Source organism: Uloborus diversus, chromosome 1, assembly GCF_026930045.1.
Source record: "Uloborus diversus isolate 005 chromosome 1, Udiv.v.3.1, whole genome shotgun sequence".
Classification (NCBI taxonomy): Eukaryota; Metazoa; Arthropoda; class Arachnida; order Araneae; family Uloboridae; genus Uloborus; species Uloborus diversus.
Window position 1 is genome coordinate 256145060 of NC_072731.1, and position 25243 is coordinate 256170302.

General features: G+C 40.9%; 2 protein-coding genes across 38 annotated transcripts in view; one reads left to right on the plus strand and one right to left on the minus strand.

Moving 5' to 3' along the window:
• Window positions 1-25243, minus strand: part of LOC129234238 (fibroin heavy chain-like) — a 119384-nt gene that overhangs the window by 46705 nt on the left and 47436 nt on the right. The window lies entirely within an intron of this gene.
• Window positions 14350-20707, plus strand: LOC129234241 (fibroin heavy chain-like). 17 transcript variants are annotated; one of them, XM_054868213.1, is made up of 3 exons: window positions 14350-17786; window positions 17865-17933; window positions 18279-20707. In XM_054868213.1, the coding sequence occupies exons 1-3, from the start codon at window positions 14381-14383 to the stop codon at window positions 20630-20632; spliced, it is 5829 nt and encodes a 1942-aa protein (XP_054724188.1). In that variant the 5' UTR covers window positions 14350-14380; the 3' UTR covers window positions 20633-20707. The 17 variants fall into 17 exon arrangements, with proteins under 17 accessions (XP_054724188.1, XP_054724181.1, XP_054724184.1 ...); XM_054868206.1 differs by having other exon boundaries at window positions 14350-18860; window positions 18930-20707; XM_054868209.1 differs by having other exon boundaries at window positions 14350-18785; window positions 18930-20707.

The following is a 25243-nucleotide window of genomic DNA, read 5'->3' on the forward strand; positions in this document are numbered from 1 at the left end:
AGAACGGACTTTCGATGCTCGAAATCGCCAAATATTCTTCTTGATCTACAGGGGATAAACTAGCTGTCAACACGAGGAAGATGTAGTAGTCAAATAAGGGGTTAGGATGAAATTCCGAAGTCTCAAAGTGATTTAGATGCTGAGATATAGCAACAGCAAGCCTCAGATTTTTCCGTATCAATTAGGCCAAATGTAATAAAAGGGCTTAAAAATCGATTTTTTGAAGACAATTACACATTTTAGGCCTCCTGCTGGACACCTAAATATTTTCTGATTTGGATAATTTTTTTAGTGGTGCATGTAGGGCTATAAGCGCAACGTTTTATCAATGTGAAATTTCGAATTTCTATAACCGGTATATTTGAAAAATCAATGCTGGCCGTGTAGTTTTTATTGATTTTTCAAATACACAGGTCATTTTGGTGATCTTACAGACTGCGTTTTCTTTTATAACTTTTAAAATACCAGCAGCGCCATCTGTTGAGGAACATTGTAACTAATTTCGAAAGTTTGTCATAAAATTTGCTGCTGTTCCAAGCACAAATGCAACAAACGGAAAATTTCCATTTCTGCCCGTTTAGTTTTTATTGATTTTTCAAATGTTTCAGTCATTTTTGGAAAACCCTGTACTTTTAATTTTTGAAGAGTTCTTTAGTTAGAGATACTATGAGTTAGAAGAAGTCAAAACAGCCAGATCATTACCGTAAATTTTAATCGACCCTGCTATAGGGTGTAAGGAAAATGGAGACGTCGGCATCTGATCCCTAGGCGGCAAATTTAGAAACCGGCTAAATCGAGTATAACAGCCAAGCAAGCAGGGGCGGATCCAGACAGAATTCTCGGAGAGGGCCATTTGGAAAAATACGATGCTTTGGAAATTTTTTTAATTTTACAAATATCAATAGAGCCCACCTTTAACTAGAGGATTTTTAAAAGAATTTTTCACTAGGTGACGCAAGTTTAACATAAAGGCTGTAACCTTCCCAATAATTTTCCTCTTTTCTTAACAACCGTGTGGATATTTCATCTTCTCAAAGTGGTATTCCTGTGATCAGTACTGTTTGTTTTGAGGCGACTGTATAGGACTTCTGATTTAAGAGGAAGCCGATTCTAACCAACCGTAAGTATAATATTAACTCCGAAGTAAAGAGGGTCCGGGGGTTTCTCCCCCGGAAAGTTTTGGAATTTGTAATCTTAAAAATGCATTTTAGATGATCTTTGGTAATGTTAGGTAAGAAAGGTAAGAAGAGATTCGGTGTAGTGATGTGCGGATCGTTAAAAAAGTAGATCCGTGGATACGGATACAGATCTCAAATTTTTTTTTCCCAATTCAACAATCCAAGTGTAAAATTTGTTACGGAAGGTACTCCCGTCAGAATAATGGCAGTTTCTCCCAAAAAAGTCAACTGTGGCAAAAATATAATCAAGACTATGATTTACTCTTTAAAGAAATCTCCGTTAAAATTGAGGGAGAATTGGAAGGAATGGGCCAGCACTGCGTCAATGCTTAAATGGAATGTGAAAAATTATTTCCAGCTTTTTTCGGTAGATGTGGGATTCAGGAGCAAGGGTGTAAAGCAGCTACTGGACGGCTAGAAATATTTTTTCTTTTTATTTCAACATAAATGCAGCCCTGTCCCATCCCAACGAACTTACTCCGACCGACGAAATACAGAGCCGGGAACACCTTTACAAACAGAATTTATTCTCTCTTTTTTTGAAGGATGCCGAGAAAAACACAAATGAAGAATAACAGAAACCCCAAAACAATAACAAAAACTAATATTAAATTAAAAAAACAAACAATGTCACACACAGCCGACCTCATATTAAGATGAATTTCACGGGTCAGAATGCACATTTGTTAACAAATATGAACTGACAGCAGTAAAAATTTTAAATCATCGAGCTTTTTCTCCTTATCTTCCGACTATGAAATTGCTACCAGTCACGCGTATAAAGGCTTAGAATTGCATGGAAAATTTACTTAACAAGATTACAGCTCCTACTTTATATAAGTTGGAAGTTAGAAATAAAAATCAAATGCAGAAAACTTCGTTCTTTCAATTTTTAACGTACGGGTAAATTTTTACTACCATAATTGCGAAAAACGTTAAGTCGGTTTTTAATTACTATTTCCGGTAATTCAAGTTCTACAAAAACAAGGCCAAGCTAAGAAAACTTTCGCTCAAGTCACCTTTTGAACGAAAAATGAACTATCAAATTCCGTTCATCTGTTTAGGAGCTACGATGTCGCAAAAAGACACACTGATACACTTTTAAAACTAATTTCCCCTTCCTTTTTGCAAAGGGGGGGGGAGGGACAAATTGGTTTCTGAAATGATACCTTATAATTCAAATAGGGAATAAAACCTAATTTAAACGGTATTTAAGAGTCTTTAATTTAAAAAACATATTTAGAATAGAAATGATCCGTTTAAGATCCGTTTAAAACAATGGATCGGGCAAAAAAAAATATGAACATTGCAAAACATAAGATTGGCGGACTAAACGCAGAGAAACAGTACAATTACAACACCCCTTGAAAAAACTATAAACACTTGGAAACTGGGTTTGGTTTCGATTTTCAATCACAAGCCCCTTGGAACCCTTATTGCAGGTAGGTTGAAGTATGTACAGTCGGACCTCCATATATCGAACTTCCACTTATCGAAATTTTCTATACATCGAAATCCCAGCAAATTTCTATGTTCATTACATAGAAAAATTGTTTCTATATATCGAAAAAATCTCTATATAGCGAAATTTTTTTTGAGACTTTCGTAGATTTTTTTTCCACTTTAGACTGTTTGTCTCGTGAAAAATGAAGGTTAGGGGAGAAAACTATGTCCACTAAAGGTTGCTACGAAATTCATAACGAATCTGGGTTGAGGGGTGTGTAGATAGGTCGTTGTTTTGTTCTAGAGTTCTTCAGTTCCCTCAAGTTTATTTTAAATCTTAGACGTAACAAGAGACACTGTAAAATCAGTTTCAAGTTATCCCTTTTGTCTCTTAATTATCATTCCTAGTCTTTTTAGCTTCAGTAAAAAAAATTCAAGTTAAGTAGATTGATTTTTTACTTTTCTCTCGATTATATTGTCAAAACGAAAATCCTTTATGTTGCGGATCAAGTTGAATTGCCGAAGAGTGAATGTGTTAAGGCGCAAAAATATTATTTCTGTTAATTTTTTAATTATTAACCTTCAATTAACCCGATGTTCATATAAATTAGAAATTGGGTTTCATGCACGAAAATTAGCTGTAATTTTAATGTTTTAGGAGATTTTTATGATAAAATAAGATCGTTCCTATACATCGAAATTTCTATCTATCGAATTTTTTTTTTTTTTTTTTTTGCAATTTGCTACTTCGATATATGGAGGTTCGACTGTATTTTGTTCAGATATGACTTAAAAATGCAAAAATCGGGGGAAATTCGAAATGTCAAGATGCTCCTCCGTATCGTACTGTCGAAATCTCCTCGAATTACACATTTCTGCAAGTAATGGTTGAACGCCCCTCTAACTAAATATGAGCCAGTTTTGCGCACACAGCCATGTTTCTGCGAATGCGTGATCTTACTAGCCACACTGTTAAAAATTCAGGAAGATTTTCTGGTAATTGTTACTGTAAAATGGTGGACTAACGCATAGCTGATTTTTACAGTAATTTATACCGGAGAAATAAGCGATCCCAGCGCCAATTGGTTGCTGCGGCCTACCGAGGATACCGTAAAATTTTACAGTAACATTTGATTTTTACGGTAATAGTTACTGGCAACATGGATGCCAGTAACAATTACCGTACATTTTCCGGAAAATTTTTAACAGTGCAGTCAATTGAAATTCGTCAAAGTTCAAAGACATAACTGTTAAGCTCATAATGGGGTCGTTTCCAAAGTTTTAAAAGTATTCTTTTCTGAAAGAGCATGCTTAAGAACACAGGATCTGACCATTTTTTAAATAATTTGTTTAAGTTTAATATTTTAAAAAATTACTTAATTCGGCGCGCTTTCATTGTTTACGTTTCTATCCGATGACATCACAAATGAGGAAATGCCATTCAGTATTGCCATTCACAGAACAAAATACTTAATTCGCATCTTTACTCACGTGTATTGGCAACGATAGGATTGATAGCAAGCGTAGAGAGCAATTTTAATTCGCTTCTTGATTATCATAACATGAAAACAAGGTAGAAAGATGCGCAAAAGAGCATCATTTGTGACGTCATCAAGACCACGCCTTGTTTGAAAAATCGAACGTTTAAAAAAATTAATTAAAAAACAACTGTTGGGAAAATGAAAGTATTTTCTGGGTCCATTTACTCATTCTATCAATTTCAGTGACTAAAAGTACTACTTTTGACTGAAGGAAACAACCCCATTCACGCTTTGTAAACTTGAAGAGCTTACTTGATGAATTATTAATATTAATTTTCTTTCTCAATTACTGAATTTTCAAGAACTTCGATTAACAACCATCTCGTCCAAAGGCGACACTAGGGTGCAAGCCTTCTTTTTTGAATTTCTTAAAAGTGTCGAGATTTCTCTGCCGAAGAGAAATCCTTCAATTACTATTTTTTTAAATTTCAGGAATAGTTTCGAATTTTCGCACCTAATTGTTTTATTGATATTGGTCTTTAGACGTAAAACTCGAATTTCTTCAGTTAGGCGGTAACATGGAAAAATTATGAATATTCAAAAAATTACTTTGAAAATAGAAAAATAAATAACTTTGTCTGCTAATGTTCTAATTGCTTTTCGATCAAGTTTCTTAAAAGCAAATCGACCAGTGTGGAACTTTGCGTAGAAAATATTGTTAAGTTCTTCTTTTTCTTTTTTTTATTCTTGAATATTATTACTGTTTTAACTTTAATAAAAAAAATAAGAAGAAAAAGGAAAGAATGGTAAAGATATTTCCTGGAAAAGTTCGGAAGAATCTTTCGAGATTTTAAAACGACATTTAAATTTAAACATTTAAATGGTTAACTCATTTGAAACAGCTTTAAAATAGCCAGCTAAAACTCTTTTTGGCTTGTTACTCAAAATTTAAAACTTCGTTTATTTGCTTATTTCGGCAAAAGTGTTCCAAACTCTTGAAGTTTATGTCCTTTCTTCTTTAAATATTTTCTCTTCTTTGGCACCTTTTTTAGCCTACTCTCCCAGTAAAAGTCAGAAAAAGAAGAAAAAAGCATGAAAGAAGGCTTAATACATCTTACAAATATCGCGAAAAACAAAAAAAAATAGTCAAAAATAAATAAAACAATTAAATAAATATCGAAAAATTAAAAATTGGAAAGTAGGGTATTGAGATGGGGAAAAATGTCTGTCGGTCTGTCTGTCTGTCCCCCCCTAATAACTTTCGAATGAATAGTCCAATTCGAACAAACTTTTTTTTTGTTCGAAAGATCTCGGCGAGGACACCTCACTCCCATATTTCACTTTTTGATTTGAACTATGTTTTGTTCAATTTTGAACAGATCAAAAAAACTTAACATTAGCGCCTACGGGGAAATTCAAGGCAATTCCGAACTGAGAGCCGAATTTGCTTCAAACAAACTTTGTAGGAAAAAGATTTTGATGAAAAATTTGTATATAAAATATCTTTTTGATTTGAACAATTTTCCGTTCAATTTTGAACAGTTCAAATCCCTTAACATTAGCGCCTACGGGGAACTGCAAGTCAATGTAGATTCCGCACTTGAAGGTGGATTTATCTGAAGCAAATTTTGTTGGAAATAGCTCTTGACGCCAAACTCCAGACTCTGACTCCGAGAATTTAGGGGCATCTTACTCCGACTCCTGTGCCCGACAATTAATCGGACTCCGACTCCCCGACTTCGACTCTGACTTCGTAGCTTTGGCAAAAATTTATACACGAAGGACAAATGACTGCCTCCGATTCTTAGATATTCGACTCCGACTTCTTTACCCAAAAATGAGATTGACTCCGACTCCGACTCCGCAGCCATTATTTTAACTGTGAAATAAAGTCATTTATGTTTCTACATAAAGTTATGCGCAGACGATTTTTTTTTGACAGTGAAAATTATTTTTTTAAGTTGACATTTTATTGTTTTTATTTATTTTGGTAAGTGCATTAATTCATTTAAAAAATTGCTTTTGGCAACAGGGTAAAAGAATCGGTTTTTTTATATGATGTTTTTATTTTAATGAGCTTATTAATTTTAACTATTATTTTTTCGTTTTGAAAGCTGTTAAAGATTTTTTTTTATGGGAAAAATTGTATTAGCTGCTTTGTTTAAAAGTTGTTGCTATTTTATTTGTTCAGTTTTTTTTTTTTTTTAACGCATCTAATTTTTTTAGATGAGTGAGGAAAATTTTATTCCTAGAAATCAGCTTAAAGTATTTAAAAAATATGTTTGAAAACATTTGCGATTTTAGCTATTTTTGAGAATATTGATCAGGTACTAGAAATTAGTATGGGTATACGGGAAAGTAGGCTCGTCTAGTTCTAGGCAGAACTTCTTGTTGAATTAATCGTTTGGCGCAATATATATAGCCTACTAGGCGGGCTCTTTCCCCAAAAAACTCAATCTGATTAACCGATTCAGCAACTAAAACATTTCCATTCAATAATGCAGAAACGTTTTTCGTAAAAACAGAAATTCGCGCAGCTTTCGATCGCAAGTTAGTGTCAGAATATTTTAAATATTAAATCTATCATTTCTTTCAAAAGGTAAGCGAGCCAAAAAAAGATAAACAAAGTTAAGCTTTGATGATTTTTCATATGGAAGGTGCAATGTTATTTCTACGGGGAAGAGTCACTGAAGACCCCCACTCCTATTTTTCTCTTAACTCTCCTTTCCAATGACATTAAACCTTCCAGGGTTACCGAAATCTGACTAGATGGAATCCGATTTTCGATCTGCACTGCTTTAGTTCTATACTACCTATATGCGTAAACGAGTGACCAGACCTGACTTGTAAAAATTCTCCTCCTCTCCTCCCCTGTGCATTTTTTTTGTGAAACCTCGTTCCATCTGTTGAAGGTAATCTGGTTGCACGATTTGCCAGCGTGTGAGTGCAATCTGTCTGAAATATTGAGGGATTCTTTTTTAACTTTTACAAAGTTGCCCACGTGGAGTAGGGAGGAGATGGGGGTCATGGTGCAGACTGTGCAATTGAAATTTTTTAGGGAGTGTGTTTTAAGGGGTATTTTTTACTTTAGGGAGGGTGTGCTCTTGCTTTTGAGGGAGCCCACGCGATATTTAGGTGGCGTGCAGTGGCGCACACAGGAATTTTTCAAAGGGGGGGGGGGTTGAGGATTGAAGGTCCACCATTCTCATATCTTACTCCAACACGCATCCAAACATATTCTCATCAGTTGTCGGGAATAAAAAACGTAAAAAAGAAAAGAAAAAAAAATAATTACTTAGCATTAAGGAATAAAATAAGTTTATGAATAACAAATACTTAATTAAAATATCAGACAGCACAAGATGATAAGAATGAATGAATTTATAATTAAAAATAAAAACAGCGGAACAGAATTATTATTATAGAACAATTTACGTTCACGAAAGAGCGAAAATAAATTTCATTTTTTCATTCCTTAAACTTGAAACTGTCGTTACTTTTGCATGAAATTATTTTACGTACAACATACATAGGATTATAGTCAATCAAAAAACAACAAGGACGATGGAAGGGGTCCGGGACCCCCTGGATCCTCCCCTTGTGTGCACCACTGGGGGTGTGCCCTTGCTCTTAAGAGGGGTGGGAGGCACCCCTGACTTTTACAAGCATTTTTTTTACAAACTCGTTTTTAATTGTTCAGTGCATGCTGTGTTAATGATATTTTTAAGCTTTTGCATACAATAGCAACGTTTTTACCTATTTTCATATTGCCCGCAAATTTTCTTAACCGCGATTACCGTGCCATCCTATTCCGCGGATAATCGAAGTTTGCTGTACGTATAGTTTGACCATGGATTGTATGTAGTTTGGCAATCTGCCAAATAAAGACGATTCCATCTGAATGAATCCAGCAGGGGAGAAAGGATAATAACGATGAGATTTTGATGCACGCATTTTATAATGTCACTAGTGCTTTATTCATTTATTGCCTTTTCTAAAATAAAATAAGGGGAGACAAAAATAGTTTCCATAGAAACAACAAAAAGAAAATAAAATATTTTCATTTCGTTCAGGAATGTAAAAGCAAAATGGTAAGCTCAAAACTTTGTTGTCTTTATCTTTACTAATAATAAAGCTTAAAGTTTCTCTGTCCGGAGGATGTCTGGATGTCTGTAGGATGCCTGTGACGCGCATAGCGCCTAAACCGTTCGGCCGATTTTCATGAAATTTGGCACAAAGTTAGTATGTAGCGTGGGGGTGTGCACCTCGAAGCGATTTTTCGAAAATTCGATGTGAATCTTTTTCTATTCCAATTTTAAGAAAAAAAATATCATAACATGAACGAGTAAATTACGAAATTATCATAACGTGGAACTGTAACATGGACACAAGCCAATTGGCGAGATACGAAATTATCATAACGTGGAACCGTAAGATGGGTGCAAGCCAACTGGCGAGGAAATTCACCATACATTATTTGTAAATATACAGGCGAACCAAAATACCTTTCTATTTTTCTATTACGGGCAAAGCCGTGTGGGTATCACTAGTAAATAAATAAATCAATTAGTTTTTGCCGTGAGAATATAGATCGAATATATTTTAGATTTAAAAAATGTTGCTGTGCGTAAATTTTCATTTTTACAAAACTAAGGCTAAATAATAGAGATGCAAAAGTGAACATCTGAAATAAACCAACTAACATCCCTATAAACTAATAGATGTGTCCATTTCCGCCTTTAAACCGGACATCAGCCTTTCCATGTAATCGATGGTCAAGCAGTAGTGTCCATGCAGAGACTCATACTTACTGATACTTACAGAACATTGAGCAACCGATTGCTTCTGCTGACTTCTCAAAGGTTGACTGAAGACAGCCGAAGTTCAGCGCGCGATGTCCCAAAATTAGGATTGACTATGTGGCACCATTCAGAGATATGAATATTAACTAGGATGAGCAACAGTAATCTCAGCAACAGCTGCAATCAATAAAAAAATGTCCTGTATGCCCTCGCATCCAAAAAAGGCAATGTCTTGAGATGCGACGTATTGCGACGAAATTCTCGAAGCTTCGCACGACCACGTCGTGTTTGTACATCTTAGCACCTAAAACAATCTGTTTTCATTTTTCCTAAGCAAAATATTAATATTCATGAAAAGGCATCCATAAACTAAAAATTTATTGCCTTTTCTTCACCTGGGACGAGCAATAAAACTTTCTGATCATATCAAATTCGTGACTCGTAACCATCAGCGCTGCCTTATGTCGTATCATCACCAGTAATATAATCCAGATGAATGATTGCTAATTATAGTTTCATGCAAATGATTTTAATAATTCAAAAGTGTTAAATTACAAGGATTTTAATAACCAGGCATATTTAGCACACGCAGTTCACAAGGTAAGGCGTGCATACGCCTTTTTTTTTTTATGGTATGTGATGCCCTCATTTATGTAACTGTGGGTCTAAGCTCCCTGCTCGCTGGCACTCACGAACCCAAGAAGATTGCTTATTTGATTGATCTTATTTGATTCGCATGAATTTAAATCGTCGATTAAAAAGAATCAGATTTAAAAAACGCGTTATGAGTTCCGTTTCTACCAGAACGAAAATTCCCCTCTCCCACCCATAGAAAATAGAATTTAAGTTTAGCTCATAATTACAACAAAACATCGCCGCTACCTAAAGAAAAAAAGAACTTGATAGAAATATGCATGACTGAGTTATTAATAATAATAATAAAAAAAGCTCTTTGAAGAGCACCCCTTTCTTGGGTTCCAAACAAACTTGTACCAACTTGCACATATATAGATGCTGAGGAGCTCCTAAGCTGAGCAAAATGACAGTTTGTAAAGTTGATGAAAAGTCGCTCTCAAATTCGTGGTGTCTTCTTTACTAATAATAAAGCTGAAAGTCTCTCTGTCTGTCTGGATCTCTGTCTGTCTGTCAGGATCTCTGTGAGGCGCATAGCGCCTAAACCGTTCTGCCGATTTTCATGAAATTCGGCACAAAGTTAGTTTGTAGCATGGGGGTGTGCTCCTCGAAGCGATTTTTCGAAAATTCGACGTGGTTCTTTTTCTATTCCAGTTTTAAGATCAAAACTATCATAAGATGGACGGGTAAATTACGAAATTATCATAACGTGGAATCGTAACATGGGCGCAAGCCAATTGGCGAGATACGAAATTATCATAACGTGGAACCGTAACATCGGTGCAAGCCAATTGGCGAGAAAATTCACCATACATTATATGTAAATATACAGGCGAACCAAAAGATATTTTTATTTTTCTATTACGGGCAAAGACGTGCGGGTTCCACTAGTAATGAATAAATAAATACCTTTGTGCTTAAAAATTAAATGAATGAAAAGCGTTGGTTATTCGTTCATTTAAGGATTTTAATATTATCCTATTGCCCGCATCAGCTGGCGTGCCCAAAAAACGTGTGGTTGAGACAACATGTCCGATAGATCAAATTTTGTGGCATCTTTTTACTAATAATGAAGCTGAAAGTCTCTCTGTCTGGATATCTGGATCTCTGTCTGTCTGGATGTCTGTGACGCGCATAGCGCCTAGTCCGTTCGGCCGATTGCCATGAAATTTGGCACAAAGTTAGTTTGTAGCATGGGGATGTGCACTTCGAAGCGATTTTTTCAAATATTCGATTTTGTTCTTTTTCTATTCCAATTTTAAGTACATTTTACCGAGGAAATTATCATAACGTGGACTAGTAAATTACGAAATTATCATAACGCGGGGTTCAACATGAGAGAGCAAATGAGCATAGCCAATTGGCGAGAAAATCATCATCCATTATTAGTTCAGTTATCGGCGAATCAAATTACCTCTTAATTTTTTACTACGGGCAAAGCCGTGCTGATAACACTGGTGCAGAATAAAACGGGTTTCCTTTTGCTTAAAAAAAAGTCGTATTTCTATATATTAAAAAAAGTAACGTCAAAGAAAATGTGAAAGGAAGTCTGTGGCGGGAATGCGCCCAGGAGACCCTACGGTACCTGCAGCCTTGAAGTTTTGTACGAAATTACTCCGAGCCCAGGGGTTTTGCACTTGGAGTTTTATGCTTTAAACTTACGAATTAGTTTTTTTGTAATTATTTCTTTAAGTTAAAATTTCTTGTAATTGCCTATTAAAGGGATGAGATGCCTATTAAAGAGATGAATGATCAGGAACCCTTTAGCACTTGTAGCTGTGCAAGTTTGTGACCTGGGAAAGGGATGCTCTTCAAAGCCCTTTGAAAAAAAAAAATCTCGGTTATATATGCGTATTTCTATCAAGTTCTTTTAGTTTTCGTCTGGGAGTGGGATTGTGTTCTAATATGAGCTCTTCACTTAAATGCCAACAAAAAAGTGCTGTCATCGCTTGTTCTTAGGATATATGATTTATCACTTATTTTGGGTGACTGTGGAATGTTGAAGGAAAACGAGCTGATGTGTGCATCACATGACTTCCTTTTACTCCAATTTAATGTCATTTTCCCAATTATTGGCAATTTTAATGTGATTCAATTGTTTACTTTCTAAATATCACCAAGAGTAGACAAATTGAAACCAAATTTTAAAAAAAAATCGCCAAATTTGTCGCCAAGTTGGCGACAAAACTTGGCGACCAAAAGACTGGCAACATATCGCCAAGTGTCCAACAAATTATATCACAACTTGAGTTTACATCGAAATTAACAATGATTTCCCCCCAAAAAGGGGCAAAAGACCCTTTTAGGGACATCCGAATGCAACCAAAAGGAAAGGTGCACAACTAGACCCCACTAGGAGTCTACGTTCCAAATTTCAACTTTCTAGGATATACCGTTTTTGAGTTATGCGAGATACATACACACATACGCACATACATACGTAAATACGGACGTCACGAGAAAACTCGTTGTAATTAACTCGGGGGTCGTCAAAAGGGATACTTTACGTGTCTGTACGTTCCATCCGGTCGGAAAAAAACTCAACATTCATTCGGGGGTGAGAAAAAGGAAAATTAAGGCCGATTTTTGAGTGAACATTTTTTCGCGAATACAATACTTCCTTTTTTGTAAAAGGAAGTAAAAAGGATAAGTTGAGAGAGAGAGAGAGAGAGAGAGCTGGAAGTCAATAGAAATGTTACAAATCACAATAATATTGCTCGTTTTAAGCGGGTTTTGCTCGTTAAAAGCGTGCTATGTTCCCATAGACTTAACAGTGTACCAACCAAGTATTTGTGATTTCCTCGCTATATCCGGGTTCTCGTTAAACTCGTTATAAGCAAGTTCGATTGTACTTCTATTTAAGAATTTAAACGGCAGACGGCAGTCCATTTCATAGATTGTGTGTGAGAGAAATAGTTACTTTTGTATACTTTTTAAATAAGTTTTTCGTTCTCTCGTTTCATTGTATTAAAATGAATATAACTGCAAGAAAAGGAGAAAACATTCTAATATTTAACAATCAAGCATCCATGTCTGCAAAAATTATTGCTTTCGTGGATTTTACTCGAAAGCAAACATTTCTTGACTTTTGAGTGGAATTGAATTGAAATGTATATAATATCGCGTTTTGCTATATTGCGGTAGACAGCAAGCGTAAGCATTCAAAGTGCCAGTGAAGTATCGCGCCAAATTTCATCACTTGTGACGACATAAAGAAAACGCATTATTTCCAAAATCGGAAATTAAAAAAAAATTATTAAATAGTAACAGTTGCCAAAGTGATTTTTTTTTCTCGCTGTTGTTTTTTTTTTTTTTTTTTTGCTTATTCTATCAATTTCAGTGACTAAAAGAAGTACTTTTGACTGAAGGACACAACCCCGTTGTGTTGGAATTATTAATTTTTATCATTTTCGGACGTACATTTATGTTCCAAATTAAATTTGCATTATTTCGTTTCGAATTGCGAAAGTGAAAGTTGTCGCTGCTTATCAATGAACTTTAATGTAGAATTATGCAAACTAGCAGTGAATTGCAAAAGGGAAATTTGTTCGAATGATTAACTAGCATTTATGTTTGTTAGTTGCGGCTACGAAGATAGTAGCAACATCATACGAGGCAGTGAGAAGCAAAGGGATGCAAGTGGACATTTCCAAGTTTTGAGTAAAACGCGTTCAAAGATAACACCCTAGGTAGGCTTTCATTGACATTTTTTTCTGAATCTTGCTGAATAGCAGCACCTACCAGGACTACTAGTACCATCTCTTGCCCCAAGACAGAGATAGGTTCACATACCATGAGTACTGGTTATCTCCAAATTTTTAATTTTGCAACTTACAATCCCTTTGCTTCTCACTATGCCTCATATTATTGTTTGATAACTTATTTATTTTTGATATAAAGAGTATGAAACAGAACTGTTATTTCAAGAAATGTCTCCAGCATTTTTAACAGATAGTTACAACAGACGGAAGTATAATAAGTGTTTACGTATCGAGAGCTTGTACGTAATAAACACAGTTAGGCAATCGATATGCCAATCGATATATGATTTTTAGATTTCCATGTAAACTATTTTCCAGATTAACTCTTAATTGAAATAAAATATTGTTTTGCATCAAGATTTTAACAACGGTAATTTTATAGAAGAGAAAAACATTAGGGGTTCCGCCAAAGTAAGGGAATCCGTTGCCAGCTTGCTTAGATAAACAACTAACTCCTCATTTTTCAGTCCTAATAAGTCTGAGGCAGCTTTGTTTCGTCAAGTAAAGTGCCCCCAAAACGAAAAGTAAATCAATTTACATTTGTAAAGGGTCTGGGATCAGAGTTAGGAAAAGAAAGAGACTCTCAACGAAAATGCTGCAAAATAAGAAAATACATAGAGAAAAGAGATAACAAAAGCTAGGGAAAAACACAAGGTTCTCTGACTCGTAACCGCATAGAATGTTTGAAATTATTTTCGTTTATTAATAGTTTAAATTATTTACGAAAAAACGTGAACGAGATATTTCCTTCTTTCTTTTTTTTTTTTTGGTTGCTGATGAAATAACAACATTTTTGTGCTTCAATATTTTAAAAATTATAAAAAAAAAGATTGCAGTTTAATGACTAATTTTAATGATACTCCTGGGGAAAACATGGACATAAAATCCCAGCTTTCAAAACAGCATTCCAGATGCGCATTCAGTGCGGTCGTAAAAATGAGGTCTTAAGGGCATTCGACAGGTGTGAAAACGCAGCAGTGAGGATTTGAATTGCTGATTTTTTGAATCGCACGCAAAATCTTTGTATAAAAGCCTCAGGGCAGGAGCAGACAGATCATCCTAGGTTGGATTAACCAAGCACCATGCAGTGGTCAACTTACCTTGCCTTATTCTTCGCTGTTTTTTGCGCCCAGAGCTACTCAGCTCTGGGGCAAGGAGCCTCAGTATGGTCAAGCCCCCAAATGGCCGAGAACTTCATGAACGGCTTCTCCGTTGCACTTTCGCAAGCTGGAGCATTCAGTGGGCAGGAGATGAAAGACTTCGATGATGTCAGAGATATCATGAACTCTGCAATGGACAAGATGATAAGGTCCGGGAAAAGTGGCCGTGGCGCGATGAGGGCCATGAACGCAGCGTTCGGCTCAGCTATTGCAGAAATCGTTGCTGCTAACGGCGGAAAAGAATACCAAATAGGCGCAGTTCTAGATGCAGTTACTAATACTCTTCTACAGCTGACCGGAAATGTTGATAACGGTTTTCTCAATGAAATCAGTCGACTCATCACGCTATTTAGCAGTGTAGAAGCAAACGACGTATCAGCATCTGCGGGGGCAGATGCATCCGGAAGTTCAGGTCCAGTAGGTGGATACTCATCCGGAGCAGGAGCAGCAGTTGGACAGGGAACAGCTCAGGCTGTAGGATACGGAGGAGGAGCACAAGGAGTTGCATCAAGTGCTGCTGCCGGAGCAACAAATTATGCTCAAGGCGTGTCTACCGGAAGTACACAAAATGTCGCAACTTCCACTGTCACAACAACAACAAATGTTGCAGGTTCAACTGCAACAGGATACAACACCGGATATGGAATTGGTGCAGCAGCAGGAGCAGCCGCTGGCGCAAGCTCTGGATACGGAACAGGCTATGGAACCGGAGCTGGAGCAGGTGCTGGTGCTGGTTCAGGCGCTGGTTATGGTGCTGGTGCAGGAGCGGGAGCTGGTTCAGGCGCTGGTTATGGTGCCGGTGCAGGAGCAGGTGCAGGTTCTGGATACGGTGCTGGTGCAGGAGCTGGAGCAGGATCTGGTTATGGCGCGGGTGCAGGAGCAGGAGCCGGAGCAGGATCTGGTTACGGCGCTGGTGCAGGAGCTGGAGCCGCTTCAGGTGCTGGTTATGGAGCTGGTGCAGGAGCAGGTGCAGGTACTGGATACGGTGCTGGTGCAGGAGCAGGAGCTGCTTCAGGTGCTGGTTATGGAGCTGGTGCAGGTTCTGGATACGGTGCTGGTGCAGGAGCTGGAGCAGGATCTGGTTATGGCGCGGGTGCAGGAGCAGGAGCAGGAGCCGGAGCAGGATCTGGTTACGGCGCTGGTGCAGGAGCTGGAGCAGGATCTGGTTACGGCGCTGGAGCGGGAGCAGGAGCTGGAGCAGGATCTGGATACGGCGCTGGTGCAGGAGCAGGTGCAGGATCTGGTTACGGTGCTGGTGCAGGAGCTGGAGCAGGATCTGGCTACAGTACTGGAGCAGGATATTCTGCAGGTGCTGCGTCAGCTGGCAGCAGTTCGAGCACTCAAGTAACAACTCAACAAACTGTTACATCACAGGCTTCTGCAGCAGGAGCTGGATACGGAGTTGGCGCAGGAGCTGGAGCTGGAGCTGGAGCAGGAGCTGGCTACGGTGCAGGTGCCGAAGCTGGTTATGGTGCTGGTTCAGGAGCTCGTGCAGGAGCCGGCGCAGGGGCTGGGTATGGCAGTGGAGCAGGAGCTGGTGCAGGATCTGGTTACGGCAGTAGTGCAGGAGCGGGAGCTGGGGCTGGTGCTGGAGCTGGTGCCGGCTACGGTGCTGGTGCTGGAGCAGGATCTGGTGCCGGCTACGGTGCTGGTGCTGGAGCAGGATCTGGTGCCGGCTACGGTGCTGGTGCTGGAGCAGGATCTGGTTACGGTGCTGGTGCAGGAGCTGGAGCAGGATCTGGTTACGGCGCTGGTGCAGGAGCTGGAGCAGGTTCTGGCTACGGTGCTGGTGCAGGAGCAGGAGCTGGCGCAGGAGCAGGATCTGGTTACGGCGCTGGTGCTGGAGCTAGAGCTGGGGCTGGAGCTGGGACTGGTGCTGGCTACGGAAGTGGTTATGGAGCAAGCAGTGGATCCGGAGCTGGAGCAGCCGCAGGCTCAGGAGCTGCAGCTGGGGCTGGGTATGGTACTGGAGCAGGATATTCAACTGGCGCTGCATCGGCTGGCAGCAGTTCAAGCACTCAGGTAATAACTCAACAGACTGTTACATCTGGCGCATCTGGAGCAGCATCTGGTTACAGTGCTAGTTCAGGAGTGGCAGCAGGAGCAGGAGTGGGGTCTGGTTACGGTGCTGGTTCAGGAGCGGGAGCAGCAGCAGGAGCTAGAGCAGGATCTGGTTATGGTGCTGGAGCAGGAGCCGGAGCAGGATCTGGTTTCGGTGCAGGCGCAGGAGCAGGAGCAGGATCTGGCTACGGCGTTGGTGCAGGAGCTGGAGCAGGATCTGGGTACGGCGTAGGTGCAGGAGCTGCAGCAGGATCCGGTTACGGCGCCGGTGCAGGAGCTGGAGCAGGATCAGGTTATGGCGCTGGAGCAGGATCTGGTTATGGTCAAGGAGCCGGTGCTTCAGCAGGAGCAGCAGCAGCTGGTGCAGGCGCTGGATATGGAGGTCAAGCAGGTTATGGACAAGGAGCTGGTGCTTCAGCAGGAGCAGCAGCTGGTGCAGGTGCTGGATATGGAGGACAAGCAGGTTATGGACAAGGAGCTGGTGCTTCAGCAGGAGCAGCAGCAGCTGGTGCAGGCGCTGGATATGGAGGACAAGCAGGTTATGGACAAGGAGCCGGTGCATCAGCAGGAGCAGCAGCAGCTGCTGCAGGCGCTGGATATGGAGGACAAGCAGGTTATGGACAAGGAGCCGGCGCTTCAGCAGGAGCAGCAGCTGCTGGTGCAGGTGCTGGAAGACAAGCAGGTTACGGGCAAGGAGCTGGTGCTTCTGCAGGAGCAGCAGCTGCTGGTGCAGGTGCTGGAAGCCGAGCAGGTTACGGACAAGGAGCCGGTGCAACATCAGGAGCAGCAGCAGCAGCTGGTGCAGGCGCTGGATATGGAGGACAAGCAGGTTATGGACAAGGAGCCGGCGCTTCAGCAGGAGCAGCAGCTGCTGGTGCAGGAGCTGGAAGACAAGCAGGTTACGGACAAGGAGCCGGTGCATCAGCAGGAGCAGCAGCAGCAGCTGGTGCAGGCGCTGGATATGGAGGACAAGCAGGTTACGGACAAGGAGCCGGTGCAGCAGCAGGAACAGCAGCAGCTGGTGCAGGCGCTGGAAGACAAGCAGGTTACGGGCAAGGAGCCGGTGCATCAGCAGGAGCAGCAGCAGCTGGTGCAAGCGCTGGATATGGAGGACAAGCAGGTTATGGACAAGGAGCCGGTGCATCATCAGGAGCAGCAGCAGCAGCTGGTGCAGGCGCTGGAAGACAAGCAGGTTACGGACAAGGAGCTGGTGCATCAGCAGGAGCAGCAGCAGCTGGTGCAGGCGCTGGATATGGAGGACAAGCAGGTTATGGACAAGGAGCCGGCGCTTCAGCATTAGCAGCAGCAGCAGCTGGTGCAGGCGCTGGATATGGAGGACAAGCAGGTTATGGACAAGGAGCCGGCGCTTCAGCAGGAGCAGCAGCTGCTGGTGCAGGTGCTGGAAGACAAGCAGGTTACGGGCAAGGAGCTGGTGCTTCAGCAGGAGCAGCAGCTGCTGGTGCAGGTGCTGGAAGACAAGCAGGTTACGGACAAGGAGCCGGTGCATCAGCAGGAGCAGCAGCAGCAGCTGTTGCAGGCGCTGGATATGGAGGACAAGCAGGTTATGGGCAAGGAGCCGGTGCATCATCAGGAGCAGCAGCAGCAGCTGGTGCAGGCGCTGGAAGACAAGCAGGTTACGGACAAGGAGCTGGTGCAGGCGCTGGATATGGAGGACAAGCAGGTTATGGGCAAGGAGCCGGTGCATCATCCGGAGCAGCAGCAGCAGCTGGTGCAGGCGCTGGATATGGAGGACAAGCAGGTTATGGACAAGGAGCCGGTGCATCAGCAGGAGCAGCAGCAGCTGGTGCAGGCGCTGGATACGGAGGTCAAGCAGGTTACGGACAAGGAGCCGGTGCATCAGCAGGAGCTGCAGCAGCTGGTGCAGGAGCTGGATATGGAGGACAAGCAGGTTATGGACAAGGAGCCGGTGCTTCAGCAGGAGCAGCAGCTGCTGGTGCAGGTGCAGGAAGACAAGCAGGTTACGGACAAGGAGCCGGTGCATCAGCAGGAGCAGCAGCAGCTGGTGCAGGAGCTGGATATGGAGGACAAGCAGGTTATGGACAAGGAGCCGGTGCTTCAGCAGGAGCAGCAGCTGCTGGTGCAGGTGCAGGAAGACAAGCAGGTTACGGACAAGGAGCCGGTGCATCAGCAGGAGCAGCAGCAGCTGGTGCAGGCGCTGGATATGGAGGACAAGCAGGTTATGGACAAGGAGCCGGCGCTTCAGCAGGAGCAGCAGCTGCTGGTGCAGGTGCTGGAAGACAAGCAGGTTACGGACAAGGAGCCGGTGCATCAGCAGGAGCAGCAGCAGCTGGTGCAGGCGCTGGATATGGAGGACAAGCAGGTTATGGACAAGGAGCTGGCGCTTCAGCAGGAGCAGCAGCTGCTGGTGCAGGAGCTGGAAGACAAGCAGGTTACGGACAAGGAGCCGGTGCATCAGCAGGAGCAGCAGCAGCAGCTGGTGCAGGCGCTGGATATGGAGGACAAGCAGGTTATGGACAAGGAGCTGGCGCTTCAGCAGGAGCAGCAGCTGCTGGTGCAGGAGCTGGAAGACAAGCAGGTTACGGACAAGGAGCCGGTGCATCAGCAGGAGCAGCAGCAGCAGCTGGTGCAGGCGCTGGATATGGAGGACAAGCAGGTTATGGACAAGGAGCCGGTGCATCATCAGGAGCAGCAGCAGCAGCTGGTGCAGGCGCTGGATATGGGGGACAAGCAGGTTATGGACAAGGAGCCGGCGCTTCAGCAGGAGCAGCAGCTGCTGGTGCAGCCGCTGGAAGACAAGCAAGTTATGGACAAGGAGCCGGTGCATCAGCAGGAGCAGCAGCAGCTGGTGCAGGCGCTGGATACGGAAGTCAAGCAGGTTACGGACAAGGAGCCGGTGCATCAGCTGGAGCAGCAGCAGCTGGTGCAGGAGCTGGAAGACAAGCAGGTTACGGACAAGGAGCCGGTGCATCAGCAGGAGCAGCAGCAGCTGGTGCAGGCGCTGGAAGACAAGCAGGTTACGGACAAGGAGCCGGTGCATCAGCAGGAGCAGCTGGTGCTGGCGCGGGATATGGAGGACAAGCAGGTTATGGACAAGGAGCCGGCGCTTCAGCAGGAGCAGCAGCTGCTGGTGCAGCCGCTGGAAGACAAGCAGGTTATGGACAAGGAGCCGGTGCATCAGCAGGAGCAGCAGCAGCTGGTGCAGGCGCTGGATACGGAGGTCAAGCAGGTTACGGACAAGGAGCCGGTGCATCAGCTGGAGCAGCAGCAGCTGGTGCAGGAGCTGGAAGACAAGCAGGTTACGGACAAGGAGCCGGTGCATCAGCAGGAGCAGCAGCAGCTGGTGCAGGCGCTGGATATGGAGGACAAGCAGGTTATGGACAAGGCGCCGGCGCTTCAGCAGGAGCAGCAGCTGCTGGTGCAGCCGCTGGAAGACAAGCAGGTTATGGACAAGGAGCCGGTGCATCAGCAGGAGCAGCAGCAGCTGGTGCAGGCGCTGGATACGGAGGTCAAGCAGGTTACAGACAAGGAACTGGTGCTGCAGCAAGTGCCGCAGCTGCTAGTGCAGGAGCCGCTAGTTCACAAGTTGTATCCAGAACAACGACAACCACATCACAATCCGCAGCAGGAGGAGCTGCTTCTGGATATAGTACAGGAGTTGGGTCTGGAGCGGTAGCTACTGCTTCAGGTGCTGGATATGGAGGACAATCAGGATACGGAACTGGAGCAGGTGCAGCAGCAGGAGCTGCAGCTTCCGGCGCAGGAGCTGGATATGGAGGTCAAGCTGGATACGGACAAGGTGCAGGAGCCTCAGCAGCAGCAACCGCTTCAGCTGCAAGCAACCGAATTGTATCTGCTCCTGCTGTCAATCGAATGAGCGCAGCATCTTCAACTCTTGTTTCTAACGGCGCTTTTAACGTCGGTGCTCTTGGTTCAACGATTTCAAATATGGCTGCTCAGATCCAAGCTAGTTCACAAGGACTTTCTAGTGCAGAAGCAACTGTGCAAGCTCTTCTTGAAGTAATTTCGGTTCTTACCCACATGCTCAGTTCGGCAAACATTGGATACGTCGATTTCAGTCGTGTTGGAGATTCCGCATCTGCTGTCTCTCAATCAATGGCCTATGCTGGTTAAGCACTTTTTCAATGTTTAATTATTTGTATGTAATTATTCTGAGAAATAAAATGACAGAGTGCTTTTTTTCTGAAATTTTGTGCGTGTCTTAAATTATATTCTCTTATTGCTGGAGAGGAACTAGTTTTATCATTCTTCCATTTATGATCTTTTTGGCAGACATTCTCGTATAAATTGCAAAGGGAAATAAAATAGAATAACAGACACGGGAAAAATTGCAAAGTAAATGTAGAGAGAGCATGTTGAAACTCAAATGAAAATATCGTCACGATATTATAAATTATTTATATTTTATGACCTTAAAAATATGAAATCTAAAATTAGGTTTATGGCAATCAGTTATTTTGTCGTTCATAGGGTCCTTTTTTATTTATGGCTGATATTTGGTAACATTAGTCACGTTTGCTTTCAGTAAGTCACAAAAAATAAGAAAGTGGAGTTTTTTCAAAAAAAAAATGTTTAACGATTGTGTTACAACAGTCTATAAAATCATTGAGTTTTTACGTCGTAGACAAAAGAGGTGAAGCTCATAAACGAGCTTTAAAATTTCATTCAAAAGAGTACCTGTTATACAGGTTTGTGAAAAAAAAATTCTGTTACCTTCTTATACAAGCTTTTTAAGTCAAAGTTGGTGCCCGGTTGTCCGGGATATTTCGAAGTCTATGATTTTTCTCAATCGCCACAGTTTAGGCAACAATTGTTAGATACTAAAATCTGACAGCGGATGAGACAGAAAAGCAAACATTCGGTTCACAGGAGAAAATGGACGCATCTACTGGTTTTCAGGGATGACAGCTTTTGCAGATGTACGTTTGCCTTTAAACTAAACAGAGTCAGATTGAACTATACGGAGCTCGCGAATTACATTTTTACTTTTCCCCCTCATTCAGGTAGACACGTCTTAACTGGGCGTTTTCCGATTCCATATCATCCGTGGCAGGGGGAAAAAGTTTTTTGACAGATTGGTGGTTGCCCTTGAAAAAGTTCACTTGTTACTTCCTCCCACATAGGATTGCAGGTAAAAGTGATGAATAAATCATTGTGCACGTACGTCACGGCGTCCTGCGTTTTTTCTTGCACGTAACGCGAACTTCCGGTAAAATTGGACGGTAAAATAGTGAGCTTTCCTACGTTATTTACGTTACCATCATTTAATATCGCATCTTTAAGATGAATGTAGTTGTCAACTCTAAGCTTTTGTTGATTTAATTGTACGTAGCGAAGTATTTCTGCCTCAATTTTAGCGTACATGTCTACTGCATATTGCTGAAAAAGCTCTCGTCCACGAAGAATTGTACTAAATTCTGTGCTGCGAACCATCAGACGAAAAGCATAGAATTCCATAGCTGAAATTTTTTTGTTTGTCAAAACCCCAGTTTCTGGGTTTCTTTGTTTGTGACTAAAATTATATCTATCCTGGCCTTTCCAAAAAAATAAGGGATATTGCAAAGAGTCATATGATCGATGCGTTTCAGAAATCCTTTGTAGGATATTATTTCGTAATTCTAAGACAATGTCACGGTGTCCTTTACTTTCTCCTGCCCTTATTATTGCAACTTCTGATGAAGATGGAATGTTGAATCGTCCTTTATGTTCACCGGCTGGAATTGGATCTGCAGAAATAGTCAGCTGAGCGTCAGGAGTCAACTTCTCCATTGTCATTTTGAAATCTCTAACGTAATTATTTTCCTGATGGAGCATCGCCTGCAACTGACTTACTAATTTTGGTTTTATGTTTTAAATATATTTACAACGTTGCGTGAGCTGTTCTTCTGTGTCAGATATGTTAAACTGTGAGCTTTTAAAAGTGCTCAGCTTATTAACTTTTATAACTTTTAAAACTCAGCTTATTAACTTATTTAGTGGAAGCTCAACCAGGACGTATGATACTTCTTGAAAAAACATATTTATCTTGTGCAACATCAACAAGAGCCAAAGTTAAAAAGTAACTTGTTTATTATATCTATGATATATACTATGACATGTTAAGATGTTATTGAGAATACGCTCTTTACAATAGTAGCTCATTGCACTTTAAATGACTTCTGAAGCTAACATTTTAAGTCAAAGTATGAAACGTTAAACATATTGAGCTATAATATTCATGTCAAGAGCAGTAAGCCAAAGCCATCGGCAAAAAACGGACAGACTCAACTGAGCTGCCGAAAAAGACAACCAAGTCTGACTTGGGTTGAAATTGAAAGGGAAGAAAATGAGGCAAAGTGCCGTGAGCTCAAATGCTACTGGCAATTTGCATATTTTGCTAACGCGATCTTGTTGCAAGAAGGAAAGAACGAATGAGAAAAAACTAATGCAAATTAAGGTTGACAACACTTTTGGAAAAAAATTTACCTCCTTTCGTAACAAGATACAAAGTACAACTGTAAAAATTTATGGCGTTCTTTTTCGGAGCGTTCTAAACTACCAATTCTATGGTACACTTGCCCCTGTACTTGAAACATTGGCATAAATCCCGCTTCTTTAACTTCTTTTTCAGCACCAAATGAAGTCATACTGAAACAGGCGTTGTAGCGTCTTAAGTTTCTCACGAAGTGTTTTGCATCAGTCGGTTCTTCGGAATGCAACGTACGAAGAAATTTCGGAGGCTCAGAAACATACGGAATATCAACTTTTCCATTGAGGCAACACAATCCTGGCGCTTCCTACTTCCACTTAAAAGCACTGCAGTATTTGCACTGAAAAGACATTGACCCAATTTGGAATGATGGATCAGCAGAATAATTTACACAAGCACTATACTCTTTTTCTTTCCACACTTTTAATCGCGCAGCTGACTTGAAAGTTCTGTGTTTTTCTAACCTTCTTCTGCGCTCATTTTCTGTTTCCTCTTTAAATGCAGCTTCCTTGTCAAGTCTGTCTTTTTCTAATCTTTTTCTGCGCTCATCTTCCGTTTCCTCTTTACATGCAATTTATCATTTAAGTCTGTCTTTCTCCAATCTTCCTGCACGTTCTTCTTTTGTTTCTTCTTCAAGTGCAATTTTTTTGTTTAGACGATTTTTCTCTAATCTGCGCTCATTTTCTGTTTCTTCTTTAAGTGCAGCTTCTTTGTTGAATCTGTCTTTTTCTAATCCTTTCCTGCGCTCATCTCCTGTTTCCTCCTTGCTTGCCATTTCTCTGTTAAGTCTGTCTTTCTCGAATCTTCCAGCGCGTTCTTCTTTAGTTTCTTCATCATGTGCAATTTCTTTGTTCAGACGATTTTTCTCTAACCTTCTTCTGTGCTCATCTTCTGTTTCCTCTTTAAGTGCAGTTTCTTTGTTAAGTCAGTCTTTTTCTAATCTTCTTGTGCGTTCATTTTCCGTTTCTTCATTCCTTCTTTTGCGCATATTCTCTTTGTGTTTTTCGCGGTTTTTCACACACATATTTTTTTTGGTGCTGGAGGCATGGTTAATTTTTTAAGTTGCGCGAAAAGACTCTTAAAAACTGAATATATATGGATCTTACATATCTTCAGTTATTGATATTCATGCCCCCGAAAAACAACAACAACAAAGTTCGATAAATAGGCACAATAAGTTGCAAATAAATCAAGTGCTCTCTCATTTGTCTCAAACGCTAAATATCGAGTAAATAATTTACTCTTAGATGTGCAATTTCATAACAACTTACTTTCATAAACGCAATAGAAATGCGTATACCCAAAACACAGCTGAAAATCAATTACTTTCAGATGACAACACATAACAGGAACTAACTAAATAGTGATGGTAATTAAATCACTATTAGCACTAACAAATAAAAGCAGAATTAAATTCAAAAGTTTATGTAGAATTGTAAATAAGACACAGTTAAAAAGTTCATATTCGATGACAACATATTATGCGATTGAATCATGCTAATATACATAAAAATAGACAATGCGAAAATCTTAAAATTCTAATTTTTAGCAGCACATAAATCGAGGATAAAAATTAAAGTTTACGTCTGCTATGTATCGTATGAATAAATGATGCGTTAGAATGACTAAAGCTGTAACATAATAACAACTTCAAAGTTTGACTTCTCATGAACAGCAACAAAGCTTTTATTCTTCATCCATAAAAAATAATATTAAGTAAAATAGAAATAAAGCGGCATAAACTGTAAAAAAACCCCTAAAAATTAAAAGTTCATGTTTTGCAATAGAACAGTTTAAAAACAATCATATTCGAATAACAAAACATCATGCGATTGAATCATACTGAGTTATATACATTCAAAACAAATAAAAGTATTTATATTGCGTACAGAAGTTTTGTTAAGTTCCTGATTCCACAAATACAAAAGGTTAAAATCAAACATAACAGATCACGTTCATTTTGATATAACATAAACAAATAACTCTTAAATATGCATTAAAATAACTGAAATTGTTACTTAATAGCACCTCCGATAGGCACCAATAGCGCTTTAAAATGGAATCATTAATTTTTTATAAATAATCTAGAAAACGGCAGATAAGTTCTTGGGGTTTTTGTCAAACTTAATAAAAGACACTTTTGCTGCAGTTAATTATTTCTAGTTGATATTGTGGTTGAAAAACTATTTTCTGATGTTAACAGACTGTCCGGTTACGTCAGCACTACACCGCATGCAGCAAAGATACTTAAGCTA